Source organism: Mus caroli, unplaced genomic scaffold, assembly GCF_978045245.1.
Source record: "Mus caroli unplaced genomic scaffold, Mus_caroli_1 scaffold_4, whole genome shotgun sequence".
NCBI lineage: Eukaryota > Metazoa > Chordata > Mammalia > Rodentia > Muridae > Mus > Mus caroli.
The window spans coordinates 114,942,936-114,966,218 of record NW_028227259.1 but is presented as its reverse complement, the minus strand read 5'-3'; the positions used below and the strand labels follow the sequence as shown (position 1 = coordinate 114,966,218).

Sequence of the window (23,283 nt, the reverse complement as noted above, 5' to 3'; positions counted from 1 at the left end):
GGGGGGGGGGGGGACCTGAGGGACACTGGCTGGGGTGTAAGTCAGTACACACTGCAACTGCAAGCTTAGCAAATCCAAGGCCTTGGGGCTCAATCCGGGGAGGAGGGGAGGTAAACAATTACACAACAATGGCTTAGCTTTGTTTTGTTTTAGGTTTTTTTGGAAGGTGATAATTTGACTCTGGTATTTGAGGCAGGAGCTCATACCCTCCAGGCTAGCTTCTAATTCTCTATGTAGACAAGAATGACTGTAAACTTCTTTTTTTTTTTCCAAATTATTTTAATTAGCTATTTTCTTCATTTACATTTCAAATGCTATCCCAAAAGTCCCCTATACCCCCCATACCCCCGCCCTTCTCCCCTACCCACCCACTCCCACTTCTTGGCCCTAGCATTCCCCTGTACTGGGGCATATAAAGTTTGCTAGACCAAGGGGCCTCTCTTCCCAATGATGGCCGACTAGGCCATCTTCTGCTACATATGCAGCTAGAGACAAGAGCTCTGGGGGTACTGATTAGTTCATATTGTTGTTCCACCTATAGGGCTGCAGACCCCTTCAGCTCTTGGGTGCTTTCTCTAGCTCCTCCATTGGGGCCCTGTGTGACGGTAAACTTCTAATCCTTCTGCCTCAAGTCTAAAACTCATTTTTTCTGTGTATTCTCATGGGTTAGTTTTTTATAACTGATTTTATAACATTATTATTATATAGCTGTCAAACTTCAACTCCTGTCTTAGGGCTTCACTGCTGTGAGCAGACACCATGACCCAAGCAATTCTCCTAAGGACAACATTTAATTGGGGCTGGCCTACAAGTTCAGAGGTTCAGTCCATTACCATCACGGTGGGAGCATGGCAGCATCCAGGCAGGCATGGCCCAGGAAGAGCTGAGAGTTTTTTGGTTTTCTGGTTTTGGTTTTTCGAGACAGGGTTTCTCTGTGTAGCCCTGGCTATCCTGGAACTCACTTTGTAGACCAGGCTGGACTCGAACTCAGAAATCTGCCTGCCTCTGCCTCCCAAGTGTTGGGATTAAAGATGTGCACCACCACGCCAGGCAGAGCTGAGAGTTTTTTATCTTCACCTGAAAGCTATTAGGAGGAGACTGGCCTCCAGGAAGCTAGGAGGAGGGTCTCAAAGCCCATGCACACAGTGACACACCTATTCCAACAAGGCCACATCTTCTATTAGTGCCACTCCCTAGGCTAAGCATATACAAACCATCACAGCTCCCTACCTGGGATGAGCAGACACCTCTGTTCACTTCTCCCCAGGAACAATGTCAGACAATACTTCAAACTACATGAATGGCTCATCTCCTCTCTCCCTTTGTGTTTACAGTCAAGTATTAGCCAAAGATAAATTTGGGCTTCCATCTTTCACTTACATCTCACTACCACATTGATTATGACATTAAGGTCAGCCCACTCAGTTACTCTACAAAGATAAACCCTTATTATACTCCTCTGTAAACCTTCTTCCTGAGGACCGCTGTGACTATCTTACTCAACAGTGTAGCTCCAGGCGGGTTAGTGGTGGCACAAACCTTTGATCCCAGCACTGGGAGGCAGAGGCATGTGGATCTCTGTAAATTCAAGGCCAGCCTGGTGTGCACAGTGAGTTCCAGGACAACCATGGTTGTACAGATAGACTGTCTCAAAAAAAAAAAAAAAAAAGGGTGGGGGTATGTGATGTGTGCAGATCCACAGCCAGGCATGGTGTTGCACGGCAGTAACCTTAGGTACTAGCAGAAAGACTAGAAGTTCAAGGTCATCCTTGGCTACACAGTTTGAGGTCAGGATAGGCTCCATGAAACACTCAAGAAAACAAAAATAAATGAAGACAAGAGAACTGGCTTTAAGAACAGAAATCAAAGAAAGAAGGAAGGAGGAGAAAAGGCAAAGAAGAAAAAAAGGAAACTTTTCAATTCATTCTGAGGCCAGTTAAACCTTAGTAACAAAGACAAAGGCAACACAAGAAAGATACAAACCAACAACTCTTATAAATGGAGATTCAGAAATGATTAAAAAGCAAGCCAGGCGGTGGTGGCACACGCCTTTAATCCTAGCACTCAGGAGGCAGAGGCAGGCGGATTTCTGAGTTCGAGGCCAGCCTGGTCTACAGAGTGAGTTCCAGGACAGCCAGGGCTACACAGAGAAACCCTGTCTCAAAAAAAAAAGCAGTCCACACCTATAACCCAGCATTCAGAAGCCCAAGACAGAACCCCTCTGAGTTCGAGGCTAGAACAGTCTACTTAGTGAGTTCCAAACTGTGCCAGGCTAAAAACTAAGGCTCTGTCCTCTAAATAAACAGTCAGCTGTAGTATTAAAGGGGTAGAGGCAGGAGGTTCAGGGGTTCACAGACAGCCTTATCAACACAGCAAGTAGGTAAGTATCATAATACAAAACAAAACTAAAATAAAATAAGAGAGAGAGAGATAAGACTTGTATATCAAAATGCACAAAGAAAGTAAAGGTTGACGTCTGGGAAGACACCCCACCTTCCTAGACTGAAGACAGCATGGTTATTAACTGACCACTCTTGCGGGGTACTGTAGGGAGTGGTTCTGATGCTTTGATCGGAAATCTGCTTCTGAACCCTGAATTGTGTTCCCCAATTGGTTCTTGATGGATCAATAAAGATGCTAGCAGCCAATGGCTGGGCTGAAGAGGAGGGACTCCCTGGTTCCCACAGGTAGGCAAAGAGATGTAGGAGGAAAAAAGAGATTACCTGTGCTTTGGAGGGAGAGAGAGAGAGATAACAGTTATGTGAGATCTCGGGTGGAGTGGCCATTGGCTGCTTCCCTGACTGGGCCTAGGGTAGCAGGCAAGAGATGGGAAACAACTAAGCTGAGGTGCTGAGCAAGGAGACGGTAACCAGGCAACGAACTTGAAGGCAGATTTTGAGGTGTTTAGCCAGGAGTACCAGAAGGAAGGGCATGCTAGCAGGGGGAGGCTTAGAAGCCATTGAGCTAGGAGTTACAGAGACAAAGTTCGGAGCAGAGACTGAAGACATGACCATCCAGAGACTGCCCCACCTGGGGATCCATCCCATAAACAACCACCAAACAGAGACACTATGGCAGATGCCAACAAGAGCTTGCTGACAGGAGACTGATATAGCTGTCTCCTGAGAGGCTCTGCCAGTGCCTGGCAAATACAGAAGAGGATACTCAGCCATCCATTAGATGGAGCAAAGGGTCCCCAATGAAGGAGCTAGAGAAAGGACCCAAGGAGCTGAAGGGGTTTGCAGCCCTCTAGGAGGGACAACAATATGAACTAACCAGTACCCCCAGAGCTCCCTGGGACTAAACCACCAATCAAAGAAAACACACGGGCCAGGCGTGGTGGCGCACACCTTTAATCCCAACACTTGGGAGGCAGAGGCAGGCAGATTTCTGAGTTCCAGTCCAGCCTGGTCTATAAAGTGAGTTCCAGGACAGCCAGGGCTATACAGAGAAACCCTGTCTCAAAGAAAAAAAAAAAAAAAACACACAGAGAGACTCAAGGCTCTAGCTGCATATGTAGCTGAGGATGGCCTAGTCGGTCATCAATGGGACCTAGTCTTGTGAAGGTTCTATGCCCCAATATAGGGGAATGCCTGGACCAGGAAGTGGGTGTGGGAGGTCTGGGGAGCAGTGAGAGGGGGGAGAGGATAGGGGGGTTTTCGGAGGGGAAAGTAGGAAAGGGGATAACATGTAAATAAAGAAATGTAAATAAAGAAAATATCTAATTAAAAAAAAAAAGAAGCCATTGAGCTAAAAAGCATATTAAAAATAAGCTGGTGTGTGTTTGTGTGTACATGTGGGGGGTAGGGGAGATCTGTCTGACTTTCATCTGTGAATCCAGGGTGGTGACTGGTAGCACGGTCCACTCAGAGCTTAAAGCAGGGTAGTAGAAACTATATACAACGGGCTACACTACCTCATCTATAACCTTTGCATTCAGGAGATGAGATGAGAACATGATGAGCCAGCCTGGGAACATGGAAAAATAACTGGTGGTTAACCTTGACTGTCAACCAGACTAAATCTGAAAACAACTAAGAGACTGCCCTCTGGGTGGATCTGTGAAGTATGAACTGAAGGGAAGAGACTTTTCAACAGAGTGTGTGTCACCTCCTACAAGCCAAGATAGGGAGGTCCAAGGGAAAAAGTGTTGCTTGCTTCCCTTCGCTTCTTGCTGGCAAGTGCTTCTATGCCATGATTTCTGCTACTGCCCTTTGCTGCTTCTTTCAAATACAAAGTGAAGATCAGTGGCTCTCAAGGAATCCTCCAGGCTGTCAGTGCCAAACTGGCACTCCTGGCTGAGACATCTAGTCTTATGGACTGAGTAGCTCCTAAGTCTTAACTCTCTCCATCATGAAGAGAACTACGAATGGATGATTCAGACCATATGATATAACCAATTTAATAGATCCTGTCCCCTAGTTTGGGAGGGGGGGGGTTATTTTGTTTTGTTTTGTTTTTCTGAGACAGAGTCCCTCTGTGTAGCCCTAGCAATCCTGGAACTCCCAGGCTACCCTCAAACTCAGAGTTCACTTTGCCTCTGTTTCCTTTTTTTTTAATTTATTATATGTAAGTACACGGTAGCTGTCTTCAGATACCCCAGAAGAGGGTGTCAGATCTTATTAGAGATGGTTGCGAGCCACCATGGTTGCTGAGATTTGAACTCAGGACCTTTGGAAGAGCAGTCAGTGCTCTTAACCACTGAGCCATCTCTCCAACCCCCTAGAGCATACTTCTACAAGATTCTAATGTATACTAAAGACCAACTAAGACATCCTGCCTGGATTCTTACACCTCCCCTGGGTAGCCATTGTTGAATTAGCTGAACCATAGCATGTAAGCCACTCTAATTAGTCCCTATATATACATACATACATACTCATTCTATCAGTTCTGTTCCTCTAGAGAACCCTGACTAATATAAGTATCTTTCAAAACTGTCTCAGAATGAGCTGGGTCTCCACATTCAAATGAATAAATTTGAACCACATATGGTCAATATGTGTAATCCCAACTGAGACAAGATCAATGCAAGTTCAAGGCCCCAAGGAACTACACTGCGAGTTCCAAGCCCACCTAGGCTACAGAATTCCTTGTCTCACAAACAAATGAGTAGAGCCTGATAAAAATGTGTGCCTATAAACCCAGCACTTGGGAAGTAGAGGCAGGAAGATCAAAAGTTCACAGCCAGGCTGAGCTACATAGTAAGTTCAAGGCTAACCCAGGCTACAATAGAATCTTTTTTCTGAAGAAAAAGAAAAAAAGAAAAATTTGAGGCCAGCCTATGAAATTTAGCAAGATTCTATTTGAAAATAAAAATAAGGTAGCCAGGGATAGGACCTTGGATGTAGTTCAATGTAAGAGCTCTCTACTATGTGTAAGGCCTAAATCTGATCTTCAGTATGAACAGGGCCACCAGGAGGAGACACACTCTACCACAGCCAGGGGCCCTGAGACTTCTGCTGCAACAACCTAACCAGCTTCTGTAACTGTTTCTCTGAACACACAGTGTTCATATAACAAACAAAGTGCCTTACCTAGATTGGAGAATCCATCCTGAAGAGCCCACAGCCGAGCCCAAGGGGCAGGACCAGGTTCTTCAGGTTCTTGGTCCTCAGGAATAGAACAGAGTTCCTGGGTAGACACTGTCTCCAGCGAGCTCAGAGTCCCAGAACTGGAGTGCGAGGACTGGCTGGAGGACGGCACTGTGCCGGTAGAGGAGCTGGACGAACCCTGATACTGTGAGAGCTCCTGCAACTGAGAGGGAGTGCCTTGGGGCTGGCTGAAGCCACCCTGGGACTGTGAACAGGAAGCACTGTCATGAGCCTTCGAGGAGGTGCTGCTGTGGGAATGATGTTGACTCTTCATATCCGACCTCGAAAACAAGAGTCCAACAATAAGGAACTAGGCTCTGGATTCAAGAGTGAAGAACGGGAGCAGGAGAGATGACTCGGCAGGAAAGGGCACATACTATTCTTGCAGAACCCAAGTTTCCCTAAGTTCTCAGCACCAAATCTGGCAGCTCGAGGTTGCCTATAACTCCAATGTCAGTGGCTCTGTAGTGGATCTTGGCCTCTGCAATCACCAGAGCTCACATTTGCACTTTCCCACACAGATAACATAATTAAAAGTAAAGTAAATCTCTACCCAAAATTAGTTATGAGGCTGCTATATAACTCAATGGTAGATGGTTCATCACTTCTCCAACAGATGCAAAGTACTGGATCCCATTCCCAGTATCGTCAAACATACAAAATGAAGACAGTTAAGGAGTCAAGAGTACAGTTCCCAGCACCACATCCAAAACATCACAAACACCTGTAATTCCAGCTCTTGGGGGATACAATGCCCTCTACTGGCCCCCGTGCACACTGCACAGACTTAGACACGTGATTAAAAAAAATACATAAAGAAATTAAAGGAATGGGCACATTATGACCACCTCAAAATGAAAGGCAGGCCCATTCATGAGTGGGGAGAAGAAAAAAAAAAAAAAACGTGACCATAGCAAAATCCCAGGATTATGAATAGAATTCCAGAGGCCACTTACAAAGCATTACACCATCTTCCTTCATGTACAGAAGCTGAGAATTGCTTGGTTGTCTCCTATCGATTCCTTGCCATCCTACCCCTCACGTATGCTGAGTATGCAGACGTACCCCTCTTCAGTTCCTGCAGAGCCTAGCAGCGAAGATCGGGTTCTCAGTAGGTATTTGGGGGAAAAAGCCATCTAGGGGTTGGCATGAACATTTATAATGTTCGTTATGAAAACTACTTCACTCTGGCAATGAACAGCCCGGCGTTGTGCCTTCCTATGTGCCCAGACCTGTTTCAGCTCGCAAGGAACAAAAAAGTGAACTTCCCCCCGCTTCCCCCCCGCGCGCCCCAAGGGCAGATAAAAAGGAAGAATTGGCTATGCACAGCGCCCCCTTGCTCGCACAAGAAAGCAGACAAAGCGGAAGCTGCAGAGGGCCCATTTGCACAAGAAGCATGAGAACCGTATTCGACTCCTCAAACACTTTAAGTTTCCCACTTATGACTCACCGCGTGAGACCACCAGAAGCCGCAAACACTGTACAGGCTCCGCCAGTGGTGTGGCGCTAAACCTACGGATACAAACTCCACCCTCAACCAATCAAAAAGTCTTCCTCCCCGGCAGGACCAGTAAGAAAGCCCGAAGATGACTGCCGCGATTAGTCTCAAGGCTTGCTGGGAGTTGTAGTTTAACCTGCGGAACGGGACTCGGCGTCTTGGTTTCCCGCGGCTAATCCCGCCTTCTCGACTCCCTTAACCAATCAGCAGCGAGACGGTCTTTCCTCCTTTCCCTCGGGTCTTGCGACCCAGGTCAGCAAGCAGCCGTCCCAATGTGGGGATGCGGGGCCCGTGCCCTGCTGGGTGTGTGGGAGGTGCGGCTGGCAGGGTTCCTGGGAAGGAGACTTTTGGGCAGCAATGCCGCCGCGGGGAAGAGCATTGCACCGCAGTGCTGGAACTGCGGTCGCACGAGGGAAGCCGGGTGTGGGGATGAGTTCTTCTGCACACACTGCCGCGCTCTGCAGCCTCCTGACCCCACTCGTGACTACTTCAGCCTCATGAACTGGTACGGGCGGCGCGACGTGAGGGGAAGGCGGCTCGGGGCTCGGGCTTCGTAACCCGAGCTATCGAGGCTTGGAGCCGCGTCTGCGGGGCTGTAATTTCCAGCCAGCTTGGGGGGGGGGGGGGGGTGTCTGAGTCTGAGGACCATAGTTCAAGGCCAGCTTAGGCAATTTGCCGAGACTGATTCAAAACAACTAAAACGATGGATAAGTGTAGGCCATAGGTATAATGTAGTACCTAGTGAGATTTTAGGAGTTTTCCTGAGACGGAGAGGAAATAAAGTTACCGACTGGAGAGAAGATAAGGGTGGAGGCGGGGGGGTTAAACAGGAGTGAAGTTGCAGATGGCTGTCTGTGATCTAAGCACTTGTAAAGTGGAAAACACAGGTTCAGGAATTCAAGACTAGCAGCAGCTACAAGGACCTCGTTTTTAAACATCAACAAACAACAAACGGAAACGGACAAGTTTACGGTATAGGGAGGTTTGAGGGGTGAGACTTCTGGAAAAGGGAAATCCATTGGCCAAACTTACAGGAACAGGGAGAGGTTTTTATTTGTTTGTTTTCTAATTTAGCCTCACCTTGAAATCTCGCCTGGCCTGGAATTCCACCAACCCCCTCTGCCTCACCAATGCCAAGATTAAAAGCATGCTAGACTACCATAGGAGAGGATACCCCACTTGGAGGCCAACCACACAAATAGGGAACATCTCATCTCAAATAAATTATTTAACGGAGAAAATAAAAACAAAACAAGCCAGGTGTGTTGGTGTTATGCCTGTGAGTCCAGCACTCAGAGGGAACAGCTGAGCCTATAAGTTTGATGAGACTCTGGGCTACATGAGACTAGGTCTCAAAAACTGAAAGCAATTAAGAACAAAACAAACCTAGTATGGTAGCCTATGTCTGAAATCCCAGTATTCAGGAGGCTGAAGGAGAAGGGTCAAAAGTGGGAACCCAACAAAGGCTAAGCAGTGAGACCCTGTCTCAAGAAAACAAAAATTTAATTCAGGCTGAGAATTTGAGGGAGAGACACCAAGAAGTGTTCCCTGTACTTTGTTTTCCCCTGCCTTTTTTTCTTTTTTTAAGATTTATATATTATATGGGATTACACTGTAGCTGTCTTCAGACACACCCAAAGAGGGCATCAGATCTCATTACAGGTGGCTGTGAGTCACCACGTGATTCCTGGGATTTGAACTCAGGACCTCTGGAAGAGCAGTCTGTGCTCTTAACCACTGAGCTATCTCTCCAACACCTGCACTCTGCCTTTTTCCTCCCCTGTCTCAGAGATTGTAGAGATACCGAAGTGTGAGCAGAGTTGAACTAAAGATTAAACTGGGAGGGCCCACTGTGACTGTGCTCAACTATGATCCCAACCTCCAGGCAAAAGCAAAAAGATAGTGAGTCCAGTTTGCATCCTAGAGTCAGGGCTGCACAGTAGCAGACTACACAGATTCAGTCTGAATCACTCCCTGGAAAGAAAGGACTGCTGAATGCTCACTTCATAGTGGTGATAAAACACATCCTTGTATTAGCCAAGGTTTCGGTTCAAATCCCAGGATTAGGCTTTAAAAGAATAAATAAGTAATTAAAGCTGGGCAACAGCGACTCACACCTTTGATCCCAGCACTTGGTAGGCAGGGGCAGGCAGATTTCTGAGTTCAAGGCCAGCCTGGTCTACAGAGTGTGTTCCAGGACAGCCAGGGCTACACAGAGAAACCCTATCTCTGAAAAAATAAATAATACCTGCTTCTAGTTATCAATGGCTCTGTGTAGTCTCTGTCTTTAATTCCAACTACTCAGGAAGCTGAAGGAGGAGGATCAAAATTTTCAGCCCTGGGCGATTGAGTAACACCCAGAATTTTTTTTTTTTTTTAAGTTGCTAAACTTGGCTACATAGCAAGTTTGGAGTCTATAAGGTATCTCTATCTATCTCTTTTTCTCTTTCTCTCCCTCTCCCTCCCTCACACCCACATTTTGTAATGCCAAGGCTCTAGACCCAATGACATACCTGTAAGCCCACCTATAAAGAAGGCTAAAGTGTTCTCTCAAGGGTGATGTTGGTGGCGCACGCCTTTAATCCCAGCACTTGGGAGGCAGAGACAGGAAGATTTCTGAGTTCAAGGCCAGGATGGTCTACAAAGTAAGTTCCAGGACAGCCAGGGCTATACAGAGAAACCCTATCTGAAAAAAACAAAAACAAAAAAAAAAAAAACAAGAAACTCTGTCTCAAAAAGTAAAACATTTGAAATGTAAATAAAGAAAATATCCAATAAGAAATTTAAAAAGTGGGGGAGGAGAGATGGCTCAGTGGTTAAGAGCACTGACTGCTCTTTCCAAAGGTTCTGAGTTCAAATCCCAGAAACCACATGATGGCTCATAACCATCCTTAATGAGATCTGACACCCTCTTCTGGGGTGTCTGAAGACAGCTACAGTGTACTTACATATAATAAATAAATACATCTTTTAGAAAATAAAAAAGTAAAAAGGGGCTGGAGCGATGGCTCAGTGGTTAAGAGCACTGGCTGCTCTTCCAGAGGTTCTGAGTTCAACTCCCAGCAACCACATGGTGGCTCACAACCACCCATGATGGGATCCGATGGGATCTGGTGTGTCTGAAGAGATCAACAGTGTAATAACATAGATTAAATAAATAAATGAATAAATCATTTAAAAAAAAAAAAGATGTCTGGCAGTGAAGAGTGGCTTGACACTAAAGTTCTTGCCCAACCTTTAGAGACCCTCAGTCACTGAGAGCTTACCATGCATTACACTAACCTTCTCCCTTAATGTGTCAAGCTATCGACCTTCCAGGCAGTTCAGTGTCATCTCTCCGCTCATGTCCCTTTCTGATCTTCGCTCGTTTGGGTCTCCTCTCTGATGTCATACCTATACCACCTCTTCCGAACCTGTTCTGTTTCCCTTCATTGCAGCTACCACGTCTAAAAAATAACCTTTGTTTACGCGTTTATTGCATCCCTCCCCCCCCCCCCCCCCAGCAGAACCAGACCCTAGTAAATGGCTGGAACTATGAATGACATCTGGTTTCCTTCCAGCAACCGCTCCTTCAGGGTGGACGTCACGAAACTTCAGCACAGGTACCAGCAGCTTCAGAGGCTTGTCCACCCAGATTTCTTCAGCCAAAAGTCTCAGGTATTTATTTACTGACCCCCCCCCCAATAGTCCCCATGTATGGGCGGGCACAACGGGGTGGGTCGCTCTGTTGCTCTGGGAAAGAGTTGGGCTGCTAGCTCCACCCTGTGGCAGCCTGCCCCTAGACAGGCAGGCCCCAGAGCTGTCATTTCCTCCCAGCTTTTATCTGGCTTCCCAGATAACGGAACACACGCCTGCTTTACCGGCTCTTGTGATGATAAAACTGTTTTTACTTCTGTGAACAGACTGAAAAATACTTCTCGGACAAGCATTCCACCCTGGTGAATGATGCCTATAAGACTCTTCAGGCTCCCCTGACCAGAGGACTATATCTTGTAAGGTGATTTCCCAACCCATCTGTCTGGGACTCCTCTGTATGAGACCTAGCCTGGTCCAGGAAGCAAATGATGTTTACCTTAAAAAAAAAAAGGAAAGGAAAGGAAAGGAAAGGAAAGAAAACAATTTTTTATGCAAGAATAATCAGTGTTCTTTGTAAATCCATCTTGTTTGTTTGTATTTTCCTTTGAAAGAAATCATCACTGGTTGTAGCCCAGGCTGGCTCCAGGTTATTAATTCTCTTGCTTCACCACACCCACATCCAGCTCGTTCCTAATTTTTCTTTTCCTTCAGTACTGGGTATTGAACCTAGTGCCTGTGCTAAGGAAGCGCTCTGAACTCAGCTATGGCCCCGGCTAGATGATTACTGGATTTTCTTTCATTTGCTTGCTTCCATTTGTTTGCTTCTTCGCTTTGATGGTACTAGGTTTTGAATCCACACAACTATATCCCCAGCTGCCTTGTTACTTTTTGAACGAGTCTCATTCAGCTTCCCAGGCTGGAATTGACATGTGATCTTCCTGCCTTAGCCTCCTTAGAAACTTGGGATGCAGCCGCACACCAAGCCAGACCTGAATCCTTTTGCATATCCTAATGTCACCCCTGATTGTAGTGCTTTAACTATTGCTTTAACTATTTTCAATGAATTTGATAAGAGTATTTGGGCCGGGCGTGGTGGCACCTGCCTTTAATCCCAGCAAGAAAAGAAAGAAAAGAAAGAAAGAAAAAAACTAAAAAAAAGGAAAAAAGAAAAAAAGAGTACTTGGGAGTCTTTTTGTAAGGACATCTAGATGATTTTAGAACTGGAGGGAAAGTTTATAAAGATTCACTTAACGTCTGAGGAGATGTGTGAGGTACCATCGCTTTGATGGTACATTCAGCAGAGTGAGGTCCTATACCAGCACTCACTATTACTAGGACAGCTCAAGTTTCTGAGGCTCGACACTGTGGCTTATTTAGCATGTACTAGGCTCTGGGCTCCATCTCACTGATACTCCAGGTTTCCCCCAGGACTGCCGTGTACTCTGAAGGAGTGAGCAGTATTTACTTAACACTGAATGTTTCCTAACCAAACTCCCTTTCCTTGTGCTCCTCCCCAATAGCTAAAGCTCCAAGGAATAGAAATTCCTGAAGGGACAGATTACAAAGCAGACAGTCAGTTCCTTGTGGAAATCATGGAAATCAATGAAAGACTCGCAGACGCCCAAAGTGAGGCCGCCATGGAAGAGATAGAAGCCACTGTCAGAGGTAAAGGAAAAAAATGATAATAAATATGCTTCATTTCCCCAAGGAGGACATGGCCACATTAGAGGGGAAATGAGAAGGAAAACACTTGCTGGGGGAGCTCAAGAGACGGTTAAGAACTCTTCCAGAGGTCCTGAGTTCAATTCCCACCAACCACATGGTGACTCAGAACCATCTGAGACGGGATCCGATGCTCTCTCCTGGTGTGTCTGAACAGAGGAACAGTGTACTCATAAACATAAAATAAGTCTTTAAAAAAAAAAGGAAGGAAGAAAGAAAGAAAGAAAGAAAGAAAGAAAAAAAACCACTTGTTGGCCTTAATTGTCATGCAAGAACTGACTACTTTGGAAGATCGCTTTAACCAAGAGTGTAATCAACCAGGACAGCCAAGGCTATACAGAGAAACCCTGTCTGGGAAAACCAAAATAAATAAATAAATAAATAATGAATATAATCATACTCCAAGTATTGCAACAGTTGCTTCTATCTAGCATACTACTTAGATGCTGTCCTTATTTCTGGGGATGAAAATGGCCCCGCTAGTTGGTAGTCGGTAAAAAATGCCCCTGGATCACACAGATCTGCAGCAGAGCAATCGCCTAAACCCTGACCTTCTGACCCAGCCTGTTCAGTTTCTGTTTCATTCCATGGTGTATCAGTCAAGGGTCTTTAGAAAGCCCGCAGGGGATATAGGTCTAGTTATTTCACAGAACTGACCCAAAGGTGGAAACTGACACACAGCCGCTACAGGGCAAGGCCTGGGGTCATAAGGTGTTTGTGTACATGTGTGCATGGTGCACAACCAGGAGAACTTGAGTTCAACCCCCACAATTCCACATGTTGTGCCTGACTTTGACACAGCTGCTGGGGCACACACAACACACAAACACCCACACACACAACCAAGTACTCTCTCACTCTAAGTAATTAATGTCATTTTAGTTGGGTGGTACCTGAGGAGTAACACACAAATGACTTCTGACCTACACAACACTTGCATACACACACATTGTAGAACAGAACAGTGGGCCAAAACCTTAGGTTGGATTGGTTTGGTTTGGTTTGTTTTTTTGAGACAGGGTTTCTCTGTGGAGCCCTGGCTGTCCTGGAACTTGCACTGTAGACCAGGCTAGCTTGAAACTCAGGCATCCCCCTGCTTCTGCCTCCTGGTTGTTGGGATTAAAGGTGGCACAATCTCCACCCACCTAGGTTGGATTTTTATATCACAGTCTTGAATATTTTTCTTGTATTAGGAATCTAAATCTAGCCGGGCGGGGGTGGTGCACACCTTTAATACCAACACTTGGGAGGCAGAGGCAGGTGGATTTCTGAGTTTGAGGCCAGCCTGGTCTACAAAGTAAGTTCCAGGAGAGCCAGGGCTACACAGAGAAACCCTGTCTCAAAAACCAAAAAAAAAAAAAAAAAGGAACCCAAATCTGTTGGGTAAGTGCTCAACCACTGAGCACTTTATTTACTGGGTTTGTTGTTTTTTGTGTATGTCCTGAACAGTCTTGTGTATCCTAGGTTGGCTTTAAACTCACTACTGGAACTAAGAATGACTTTAAACTGATCCTCCCGCCTCCCTCAGTGCTGCAGTTAAAGGTATAACTGTGTCCTGTTATCATCAAGCAGAAGTCCTTTCCCCATTTTTTTGCACATAATGCCCTTAGCTAATTGAATGAGACCCTCTCACAGCGCTGAGGGTATCGTAGTTATGGTCTCTATTGCTGTGATAAAACACCATGATCAAAAGCAACTTGGAGAGGATGGGGTTTTTTGCTTTTTTTGTTTGTTTGTTTGTTTGTTTTGATTTTTCAAGACAGGGTTTCTCTGTGTAGCCTTGGCTGTCCTGGAACTCACTCTGTAGACCAGTCTGACCTCGAACTCAGAAATCTGCCTGCCTCTGCCTCCCAAGTGCTGGGATTAAAGGCGTGTGCCACCTCGCCCGGCTGTCACTCCTTTATTGCTGAGAAGAAACACTGTGACCAAGGCCACCTTTATAAAAGAACTTGCGGCCGGGCGTGGTGGCGCACGCCTTTAATCCCAGCACTCGGGAGGCTGAGGCAGGCGGATTTCTGAGTTCAAGGCCAGCCTGGTCTACAAAGTGAGTTCCAGGACAGCCAGGGCTATACAGAGAAACCCTGTCTCGAAAAACCAAAAAAAAAAAAAAAAAAAAAAAAAAAGAACTTGCTTCCATGGGCTACCACGCCCGGTTGAGGATTTTTTGTTTTGTTTTTGGTTTTTCAAGACAGGGTTTCTCTGTATATCTCTGGTTGTCCTGGAACTCAATCTGTAGACCAGGCTGGCCTCGAACTCAGAAATCCGCCTGCCTCTGCCTCCCGAGTGCTGGGATTAAAGGCGTACACCTCCACACCCGGCTAGAGGATGGTTTATTGAAATAAATGTTTACACTCCGACTTTCCAGTAACAGTCGATCACTGAGGCTGTCAGGGTAGGAGCCGTGTGGAAAAGCTGCTTACTGGCTTGCTCAGCTTGGAGGCGTCTGCCTAGACCCACCTGCCTAGGGATGCCATCCACAATGGGCTGTGCCCTCCCCATCAATCGCTAAATAAGAAAATACTCAAAAAAGAAATGAAGGAAGGAAGGAAGGAAGGAAGGAAATACTCTGGGGCTGGAGAGATGGCTCAACACTGAAGAGCACTGGCTGCTCTTCCAGAACATTTGGGTTCAATTCCCAGCATTTTTTTTCTGAGACAGGGTTTCTCTGTGTAGCCCTGGCTGTCCTGGAACTCACTTTGTAGACCAGGCTGGCCTTGAACTCAGAAATCCGCCAGCCTCTGCCTCCCCAGTGCTGGGATTAAAGGCATGGGCCACCACTGCCTGGCTGTCATTTTTGCATATTTGCAAAATCCTCATTTTATAATGAGCAACCATAGAAGGGTGATTTCTCCATACCTGTATTGCTCTTGGTGCTTTCTCTTCTACAATATGTAATGAAAATGTTTTCGTTTTCCTGTTTGGCTATATATGTTATGAGTGGTTCCCTAAACACTGGTAATGAATGAATGAAAATAAATGCCATGACTGTAGATTGCTAATGTATGGAAGACTGCAAGAAAGGCAATGCTCACACTTGACACCTGTGTTCCTTCTCTTTCCCTCAAGTTAAGAAATTCCTGGAAAACAAGAGAAAAGCTTTTTCTTGACTCACAGTTTTAGGGGTTCAGTCCATGGTTGTTCCAGTTGCTCCTGGAAGTATGGCAGGAGAGAAACAACAGAGCCTTTATTCCAGGATTCCTCTCCAGGACCTGCCTCTCATATCCTAAGCCCCCCCCCCCCCCCAACCAGGCTCCGCCTCAACTTTTGGCAACACAGGTCACTGGCCAAGCTTTCAACATTAGGATCTTTGAGGGAGATTTATCCAGACTGTAGCTCTCTTCCTTCACCCCCCTTCCCGCAGATCTTCCATGAGTGAAAATGTATACAGGGCCTGTCAGTGCTGCATTCAACAATAGCTGCTAGACGGGCATGAAGGTAACCGGTCACGAGAGAGGCAGGAGAATAGTGAGTTCAAGACCAGCCTGGCCAACACAGACAGCGAAGCCCTGTGTCAAAAGGATGCAAGAGCTGAGAGTGTAACTCCATGGTAGAGACTGCACAGTATGCCTAGGGCCTTGGTACAGCCCTCAGCACCACAGAGAGGCAAAGTTCATAAAACCTTGAACCCAGGTCCTAACTCTGTATAGAGCAGCATGGTCACAAAGTGCCATCTTCATATATAACAAGTCTATTTATTACGATTGTAGGCTTTGTACGTTTATTTAGATAGAAAAATTAAAATATTTATTTTTCTCTTTCAGCTAAACAAAAAGAATTTACTGACAATATAAACAGCGCTTTTGAACAAGGTATTCCATCTCTTTTTTAAATTGCATTGATTTAGTGTGTGGGTATGTGGGTGTGTGGGCATCATGAGGAGATCAGAGGACAGCTTTCAACAGTCAGCTCTCTTCGTCCACCATGAAGTCCCCCTGGGTTGTCAGATTTGGCAGCAAGTGCGTGCCTTACACACTGGGCCTTTTAGACTTATTAGTTTTATTTCTTTTCTTTGTTTAATTATTTTTATTTATGTCTATGAGTGTTTTGCCCTCATGCATGTATGTTTACTGCATGTGTGCCTGGTGCCCTGGAGTGCCTGGAACTGGAGGTACAAGTTTTCAATCATCACTGAGACTTTTCCTCGGGGTAGAAAGTTATAGAAATACCTTCTGTTCAGTAAATGTTAAATAACTTCATGTTTCTTTTTTTTTTCTTTTTTTTTTTGGTTTTTCAAGACAGGGTTTCTCTGTGTAGCCCTGGCTGGCCTGGAACTCACTCTGTAGACCAGGCTGGCCTTGAACTCAGAAATTCGCCTGCCTCTGCCTCCCAAGTGCTGGGATTAAAGGCATGCACCAGCACTCCCAGCCCGGCTTCACATTTCTAATGAATTGTCTTTTTTTTTTTTTTTAATTTTTTTATTAGGTATTTTCCTCATTTACATTTCCAATGAATTGTCTTTTATGAAAAGAAAACGTTGGCAGCAGTGGGGAAGAGTGACCAGGAAGCAACAAAGGATACAGAAAAGGGGAAACCCCAGGGCACATGGGGGCTTGGTTTGGATTTTGGTAGTGGTGGTGATATTTGTTTCTTTGGTTTTTGAGATAGGGTTTCTATCTATATAGCCCTGGCTGACTTTATGTATACCTGGCTGCCTGCCTCTGTCTCCTGGGTCCTGTGGTCTGGTATAGGAGACCAGCTAAAGTTTGCTTCTGGATAACCTTTATCCTCCAAGCAAACTTATTGGTGGGTTCTCTAGATTTCCTATATACTGGTTTATCTTTTTTGTTTGGTTGGTTGGATTTTAAAAAGACAGGGTTTCTCTGTGTAGCCCTGGCTGTCCTGGAACTCACTCCGTAGACCAGACGGGCCTTGAACTAAGAGCTCCACCTGCCTCTGGTTCCCAAGTGTGCTTTCATGTGCAGCAAGCACTCTCATGCTTAAGTGGCGAGCACATTACACCAAGCCATCTCCCCAACCCTCTTAAATTATTGATCATTTTTAATATTTAATATTCTCAGGGTTGGCTACAAAAGACCTTGACTTGAGCTTTAACACTGTGTAGTGTTTGTCTAGGTTGGAGTTTCTCAGCCTGACTGACATTAGTGAAATGATGGGTTTTTGTTTTTTTTTCCTGAGGGAGGCTAAGATCTTTCATAGTGTCCCTGCCTTTCACCCAGTAGGTCTCACTTCTACTTCCCTGGTTATGGCAGCCAAAAATATATCTAGACATTGGCAAATGTTGCTGTAGAGCATGCTCACCTTCAAGCGAAGCCACAGCCTTTGGGCCCTCAGATCTGGCAGCCTCGGATGCCAGAGCTGGGATGTACTGCTTCCTGATCTCATTATCTCTTTGTGTGTTTCAGGTGACTTTGAAAAAGCCAAGGAACTCCTGACAAAGATGAGATACTTTTCGAACATAGAAGAAAAGATCAAGCTAAGCAAGACTCCTCTCTAGTTGCTAACTTAAAGTTTTAGAAATAAACTTTGTATTTCTTTTCTGGCTTCTGCTAATTGGAAATAGATATGAGGGGCGGGACCCTAGCATATGGAAGCCCCTGAGTTTGAACCCTGTTCCCACAGAAAGTGAGGAAGAGAGAGGCAAAGAGAATAGATAGGAGCCGGGCATGGTGGCGCACGCCTTTAATCCCAGCACTCGGGAGGCAGAGGCAGTCAGATTTCTGAGTTTGAAGCCAGCCTGGTCTACAAAGTGAGTTCCAGGACAGCCAGGGTTATACAGAGAAACCCTGCCTCGGAAAAAAAAAAAAAAAAAAAAAGAGAGAGAGAGAGAGAATAGATAAACTTTAACCATTTGTGTGATTTCAGTTCAGTGATGGCTCAGATACTATTGGCTGGCAAGGTCTGTGTAGTGCCTGTCAGAACTTGTGTGCTCTGTTATTCATCAGATAAGTGATACAGTAGGCACCCGGCCTAGGCTAGTGGATGAGAGGTGGAGTGGAGACCGTTCTCTGAGCCAAATAGACACACACCATCTTCAGTCTTCAAGAGTTCAGCTGTGCCTGCTTTACAAAAGGTCACCATAGCTCAGCTTATGTTGATATTCCTTAGTATCCAGCTGTTCATCTCAGCCAGCAGCATGCAATTCTGCCCTAACTGCATGTGGCCTCCATGGTCACATGGTCTCCAGGTTTCTGGGGAGGCTAAGAGTATCTAAGTGGGGAGAGCTGAACAAAGGGAAGAAGGGTCCCATCTATACAATGGTAGCGTTTGGTCCGGTGCTGCTTGTATTCAAATGCTAAATTCTGTACCCCAAGATCTGGTTGCTCCAAGATGAGCAGATCCTTACATATACCAGCTTTTGTTGTGTACACCTGGCCCAGCAAGTTATCCAAAATTGGTTCATAAAGATGCCTATAGCCTGTAGCTAGGCAGAAGGGAGATGGGTGGGGCCTCAGGTCTCCAGGGCTTAGGGAGAAAAAGTTGCCATGGGGTTGGCGCACATGGCCATGAGAACAGTCCAGGTGTAACATGGCAAGTAATAGCGGGAATAGACAAACAGAGGCTTGATACCTGTCCAGCTCTGATGCCTTAAAAGATTTGTGTGTCTTTTGTTTGGGAACTGTATGGTCTAAGTAGGGTAAAATCCCCCAAGATAATATTTACAGCACACGGCCATGAGGGAGTCATTGTCCATGCTGGGTGCTGATCTTCCTATGTGTACTGCTTTAGGGTCACCTGCAATCTGTAAGTGATGAATAAACTCATTGGTTCCTCAGGATGAACTTTGGTTTGGCTTAACAGACTACAGGGGCTCTGTTTTAACTGCAGAGCTCTGCCATCATAATGTGGGCAGGTGGCCGGAGAGGAGAGTATGAAACAGAAAATAGGCCAGGGCTAGCAATGGGTTTCCCTCTGCCTAACAGAGTTTCCCTCCTGGCCTTCAGGAAGATGTATAACCCACTTCTTTTCTTGTTTGTTTGTTTGGTTTTTCTTTTTTTTTTTTTTTTTTTTAAAGATTTATTTATTGATTATATGTAAGTACACTGTAGCTGTCTTCAGACACTCCAGAAGAGGGAGTCAGATCTCATTAAGGATGGTTGTGAGCCACCATGTGATTGCTGGGATTTGAACTCCAGACCTTCGGAAGAGCAGTCGGGTGCTCTTACCCACTGAGCCATCTCACCAGCCCGTTTGTTTGGTTTTTCGAGACAGGGTTTCTCTGTGTAGCCCTGGCTGTCCTGGCACTCACTTTGTAGACCAGGCTGGCCTCGAACTCAGAAATCCGCCTCCCTCTGCCTCCCGAGTGCTGGGATTAAAGGCATGCGCTACCACGCCCGGCTCCCACTTTTCTTCAGCCTTGGGAATTCTGTTTAAACAAGCCAAGCCATCTAGGATTCTCCTTCTAGATAATGTTAAGCCACTGCAAATTAAAAAAAAAGATTGGGGATATTAAAAAAAAAACGCACGCACACACACAAGAATGAGAATGAATCTTTTAACTGCAGCCATGTTTTATGCTGTCTGGTCCATACCTCAGAAACATAACTCACCTCAAAGCAGGTTAAAGGGAGTTTATTCTGGAGCCAGATATGAATGAGCCCGGCCTAGGAACACAGATCCAGAGTCCATGTCCCAGTGTGGTAGCGGCTTCATGAAGCTTTTATAGGAAAGGAACAAAGTCATAAATCAAAGCTCCTTCCATATTGGTCTCAGAACCATTAACAAGGAGTCACAGCAAAGCAGAGAAAGGCCTCAGGTGCTGTCTGGTGGCTCTCTTAGCCCTTTGGCTGGTTGAAACCACAGTTTTGTTAAGTTAATACATTCCAAAAGGCTTTTCTGTGCTGGTCACAGAACATTAAGTCTGACACTGGTGAATGAGGAGTGACTGTTCGGGAACTAAAGGAAGTCCAGGCTCTGGACGTGTAACCTTCCAAAGTCGTGGAAGTTCTAACCAGTCAACTCCTTCAGAAAGTCTGCTTTGCTTCATCCTGGGAACATGTGTTTCACACCGGACAGCGACTCAGAGCGAGCGACTCCACTGCTTCCTGGATATTTGGGAACGTAGTCTAAGCCCTTGATTCACTTCCAGGCATGGAGGGGAGGCAAGTGGGTTTTCTGTCTCTGGTACAGAAAAAATTACAGTTTCAAACAGAACATTCTAATCATACAATTCCAAGAAATATTTATGCAGAGAATCCCATCTTAATTTTAAAAAGTCAGGTCCAGGCCCCATGGCAATGAGGAATGCAACAAAACACCTTCCTAAACCGGGCGTGGTGGCGCATACCTTTAATCCCAGCACTCCCGAGGCAGAGGCTGGCAGATTTCTGAGTTTGAGGCCAGCCTGGTCTACAGAGTGAGTTCCAGGACAGCCAAGGCTACACAGAGAAATAAATCCTGTCTCGAAAAAAAACGAAAAAAAAAAAAAAAAAAAAAACACCTTCCTAAAGAATCCTTTGCAGCCTAAGTCCTTCCTAATTTGGGAATTGAATTTAGGACCTCTGCTTGCTCAGGTCAGCCAGCTCGCTCAGTCCCCTGCTCATCCAGCCCAAAGACTTATTATAAATAAATACACTGTAGCTGTCTATAGACAGCACCAGAAGAGGGCATCAGATCTTATTATGGGTGGTTGTGAGCCACGTGGTTGCTGGAATTTGAACTCAGGACCTTTGGAAGAGCAGTCAATGCTCTTACCCCCTGAACCATTTTACCAGCCCTGAGAATCAGGCTTTTATGACCCAGTAGACACACTGGGTCATCACCAACGGGGGTCTCATGGATGTTGGATTGGAGGACAAGAGAAGAGGGACAGGCATATTGAGGGGACATGGTATGAGGAAAGAAGTGTCCGATGCCCAGTTCACAGTGCCTTATAGGTCAGTGTTCACAGACACTTAGGGACAACCTGGCCCAGAGAGACCTCAAGACTGGGATGCAGCTTTAGCAGCTGTGCTGAGCCCTTTGTTGGGACAGGCTCTGTATGAAGTAGGATCTGAGTGAATTAGACCAGCATGGAGTGTCTGTAATGTGAGGGAGTAGCTGTGTGATAGAAGAAGAGGTCTGTCTGGGTTCCTTGAGGGCAAATAAAACAAGATTCATATCCAGCCTGAATTTCTTTTTTTTTTTTAAAGATTTATTTATTTATTATTTGTAAGTACACTATAGCTGTCCTCAGATACTCCAGAAGAGGGCATTAGATTTTGTTACGGATTGTTGTGAGCCACCATGTGGTTGCTGGGATTTGAACTCAGGTCCTTCGGAAGAACAATCAGCACTCTTAACCACTGAGCCATCTTGCCAGCCCCCAGCCTGAATTTCTAAAGGAAAAAATAAAAATAAAATGATTGAAAGCCAAGTTCTGTACTAATGAGCTCTGGAAGTTAAAGCCTGAGGATCAGTTCACAGAAGATATCCATGATAAAGCAAGACACTTGCAGAGGATGAAGCCAGTCCCGGGAATGGGCAGCTATCTTTTCAGACTCGGCTGGATATCTTTCTCTCCTGAAAAAGGATATGCTAGGATGGGAGCACTCGGATACCTCCATGCGCTGCTCTGAGGGGTTATGATGTCAGTTCCAGACCTGCAACAGTCCTCACAACATCTCCCCTTCCTAGGCTAGACGCTACCTGTCAATCAGGCCTGTCATTTTATACCTCCTGGTAGAAGACTGCTCTCCTGGGAATTGGCCCACATTCATCCCCTGCCCAGGAGGTTTCACCCTTACTATTACAGCCTTACTCCTTGGCCCTCAGGTAACTGCTGAACCTTCTGCTGTTTGTCTCATTCCTCGTAGCAGGGACACCACCACTGCTCTTCTCAAACTCATCTTCGGTTTTGTTGTATCCTGCTGACTAAGCCAAGTGTTGCTAAAATTTCTTCCCAGGAAAAGTTGTAAAGCAATCTCCACCTCTCCTTCCAAGGTCTTAACAACAACAACAAAATCGAAGCATGATCCTGCCCAAGTTCACTCTGGGGAACCAAGCTCTTTGTTGGGATTCTTGAGGGTTTTGGCACTCTTACCTGTACCTGTACAGGAATGACAACTTCTGCCTGCAGCTGCATAGATGGAGCTCTGCTGTAGTCTCCCCTGGCATACATGTCCACACACACACACACACACACACACACCAGGCACATACATGCCAAGCACACATGCACACATACAAGCTCTCTAACCTGAGTATCTACCTGCTGCAGACCCCGGAGTCCCTTGGCATCTACCTGCTTCCTACAACCTGAAAATGCTACAGCTGGCCTGGAGGAGGGGCTAGAGTGTATGTATATATGTACGTATGTGTGTGTGTGTGTGAGAGAGAGAGAGACAGACAGACAGACAGACAGAGACAGAGAAATCAGTCAGCCCATGTGAGATGATCATTTGCAAGGGGTCATAGTTTAACTCCCCAAGATTGTGGTTGGTTGGTGTGGGAGGTCACTCACAACAGAGTCTTTGTGTCCAGAGGCAATAAGGAGGAAAACTCTAGAAGACTATACCTGATAACACTCTGGTCTCCACCTGTGTATATACAGTCAAATACTAGCATACTTAAACCACACACATATGACATGAACAGACACACACGAATCAATTCTCCCAAAACAAACCAACTCTCATGCAACAGCTTGACCCTGTCTAAAAATGTGAATTTTGAGGTTCTGGATGTGTGTTTACTCGGTTAAGAGGATTGATTGATTGTCACAGCAGCTTCTTGTCCTGAAGATATTTGGGTGTATCGCTACTGTCTCTACCTGCCTCAGAGAATTAGCTACTTGTCTGAACACCCCAAGAGCCCTTTGAGCAAATAATTACAATGCACGCAAATGTGCTGATTATGTGGAGTGCTTCTGCAGCAGAGATGAAAGGAGGTTAGAGCACTTGAGAAGACAATTCTCATTCCTTCTTCAGGACAAGGGGCAATGATCGGCAACCAAAC

The 23,283-nt window shown here is 45.7% G+C and overlaps 2 protein-coding genes across 3 annotated transcripts in view; one reads left to right on the top strand and one right to left on the bottom strand.

Moving 5' to 3' along the window:
- The window catches only part of Chek2 (checkpoint kinase 2), a 34,731-nt gene extending 27,611 nt beyond the window's left edge, over positions 1–7,120 (bottom strand). The window contains exons 1-3 of one of the 2 annotated variants that reach the window (XM_021162827.3): positions 7,045–7,106; positions 6,551–6,681; positions 5,538–5,875 (exon numbers count right to left, since the gene is read on the bottom strand). In XM_021162827.3, the coding sequence (XP_021018486.1) occupies positions 5,538–5,868 (331 nt within the window). In that variant the 5' untranslated portion in view covers positions 5,869–5,875; positions 6,551–6,681; positions 7,045–7,106. Of the gene's footprint in view, positions 1–5,537; positions 5,876–6,550; positions 6,682–7,044 lie in introns of both variants that reach the window. The other variant, XM_021162826.3, reaches the window with a different exon arrangement.
- A 186-nt stretch (positions 7,121–7,306) lies between these two features.
- On the top strand, positions 7,307–17,891 carry Hscb (HscB mitochondrial iron-sulfur cluster cochaperone). Its single transcript, XM_021163472.3, has 6 exons — positions 7,307–7,597; positions 10,653–10,749; positions 10,995–11,084; positions 12,189–12,333; positions 16,152–16,199; positions 17,754–17,891. The coding sequence occupies exons 1-6, from the start codon at positions 7,365–7,367 to the stop codon at positions 17,843–17,845; spliced, it is 705 nt and encodes a 234-aa protein (XP_021019131.1). The 5' UTR covers positions 7,307–7,364; the 3' UTR covers positions 17,846–17,891.
- The last annotated feature ends 5,392 nt before the right edge of the window (positions 17,892–23,283 follow it).

Bases quoted from the DNA above. Each gene is read 5' to 3' on its own strand.
- Hscb (XM_021163472.3), top strand. From the start codon at position 7,365: ATGTGGGGATGCGGGGCCCGTGCCCTGCTGGGTGTGTGGGAGGTGCGG. The intron at 10,750-10,994 runs GTATTTATTTAC...TTCTGTGAACAG, and splicing joins TCTTCAGCCAAAAGTCTCAG to ACTGAAAAATACTTCTCGGA. The intron at 12,334-16,151 runs GTAAAGGAAAAA...TTTCTCTTTCAG, and splicing joins GATAGAAGCCACTGTCAGAG to CTAAACAAAAAGAATTTACT.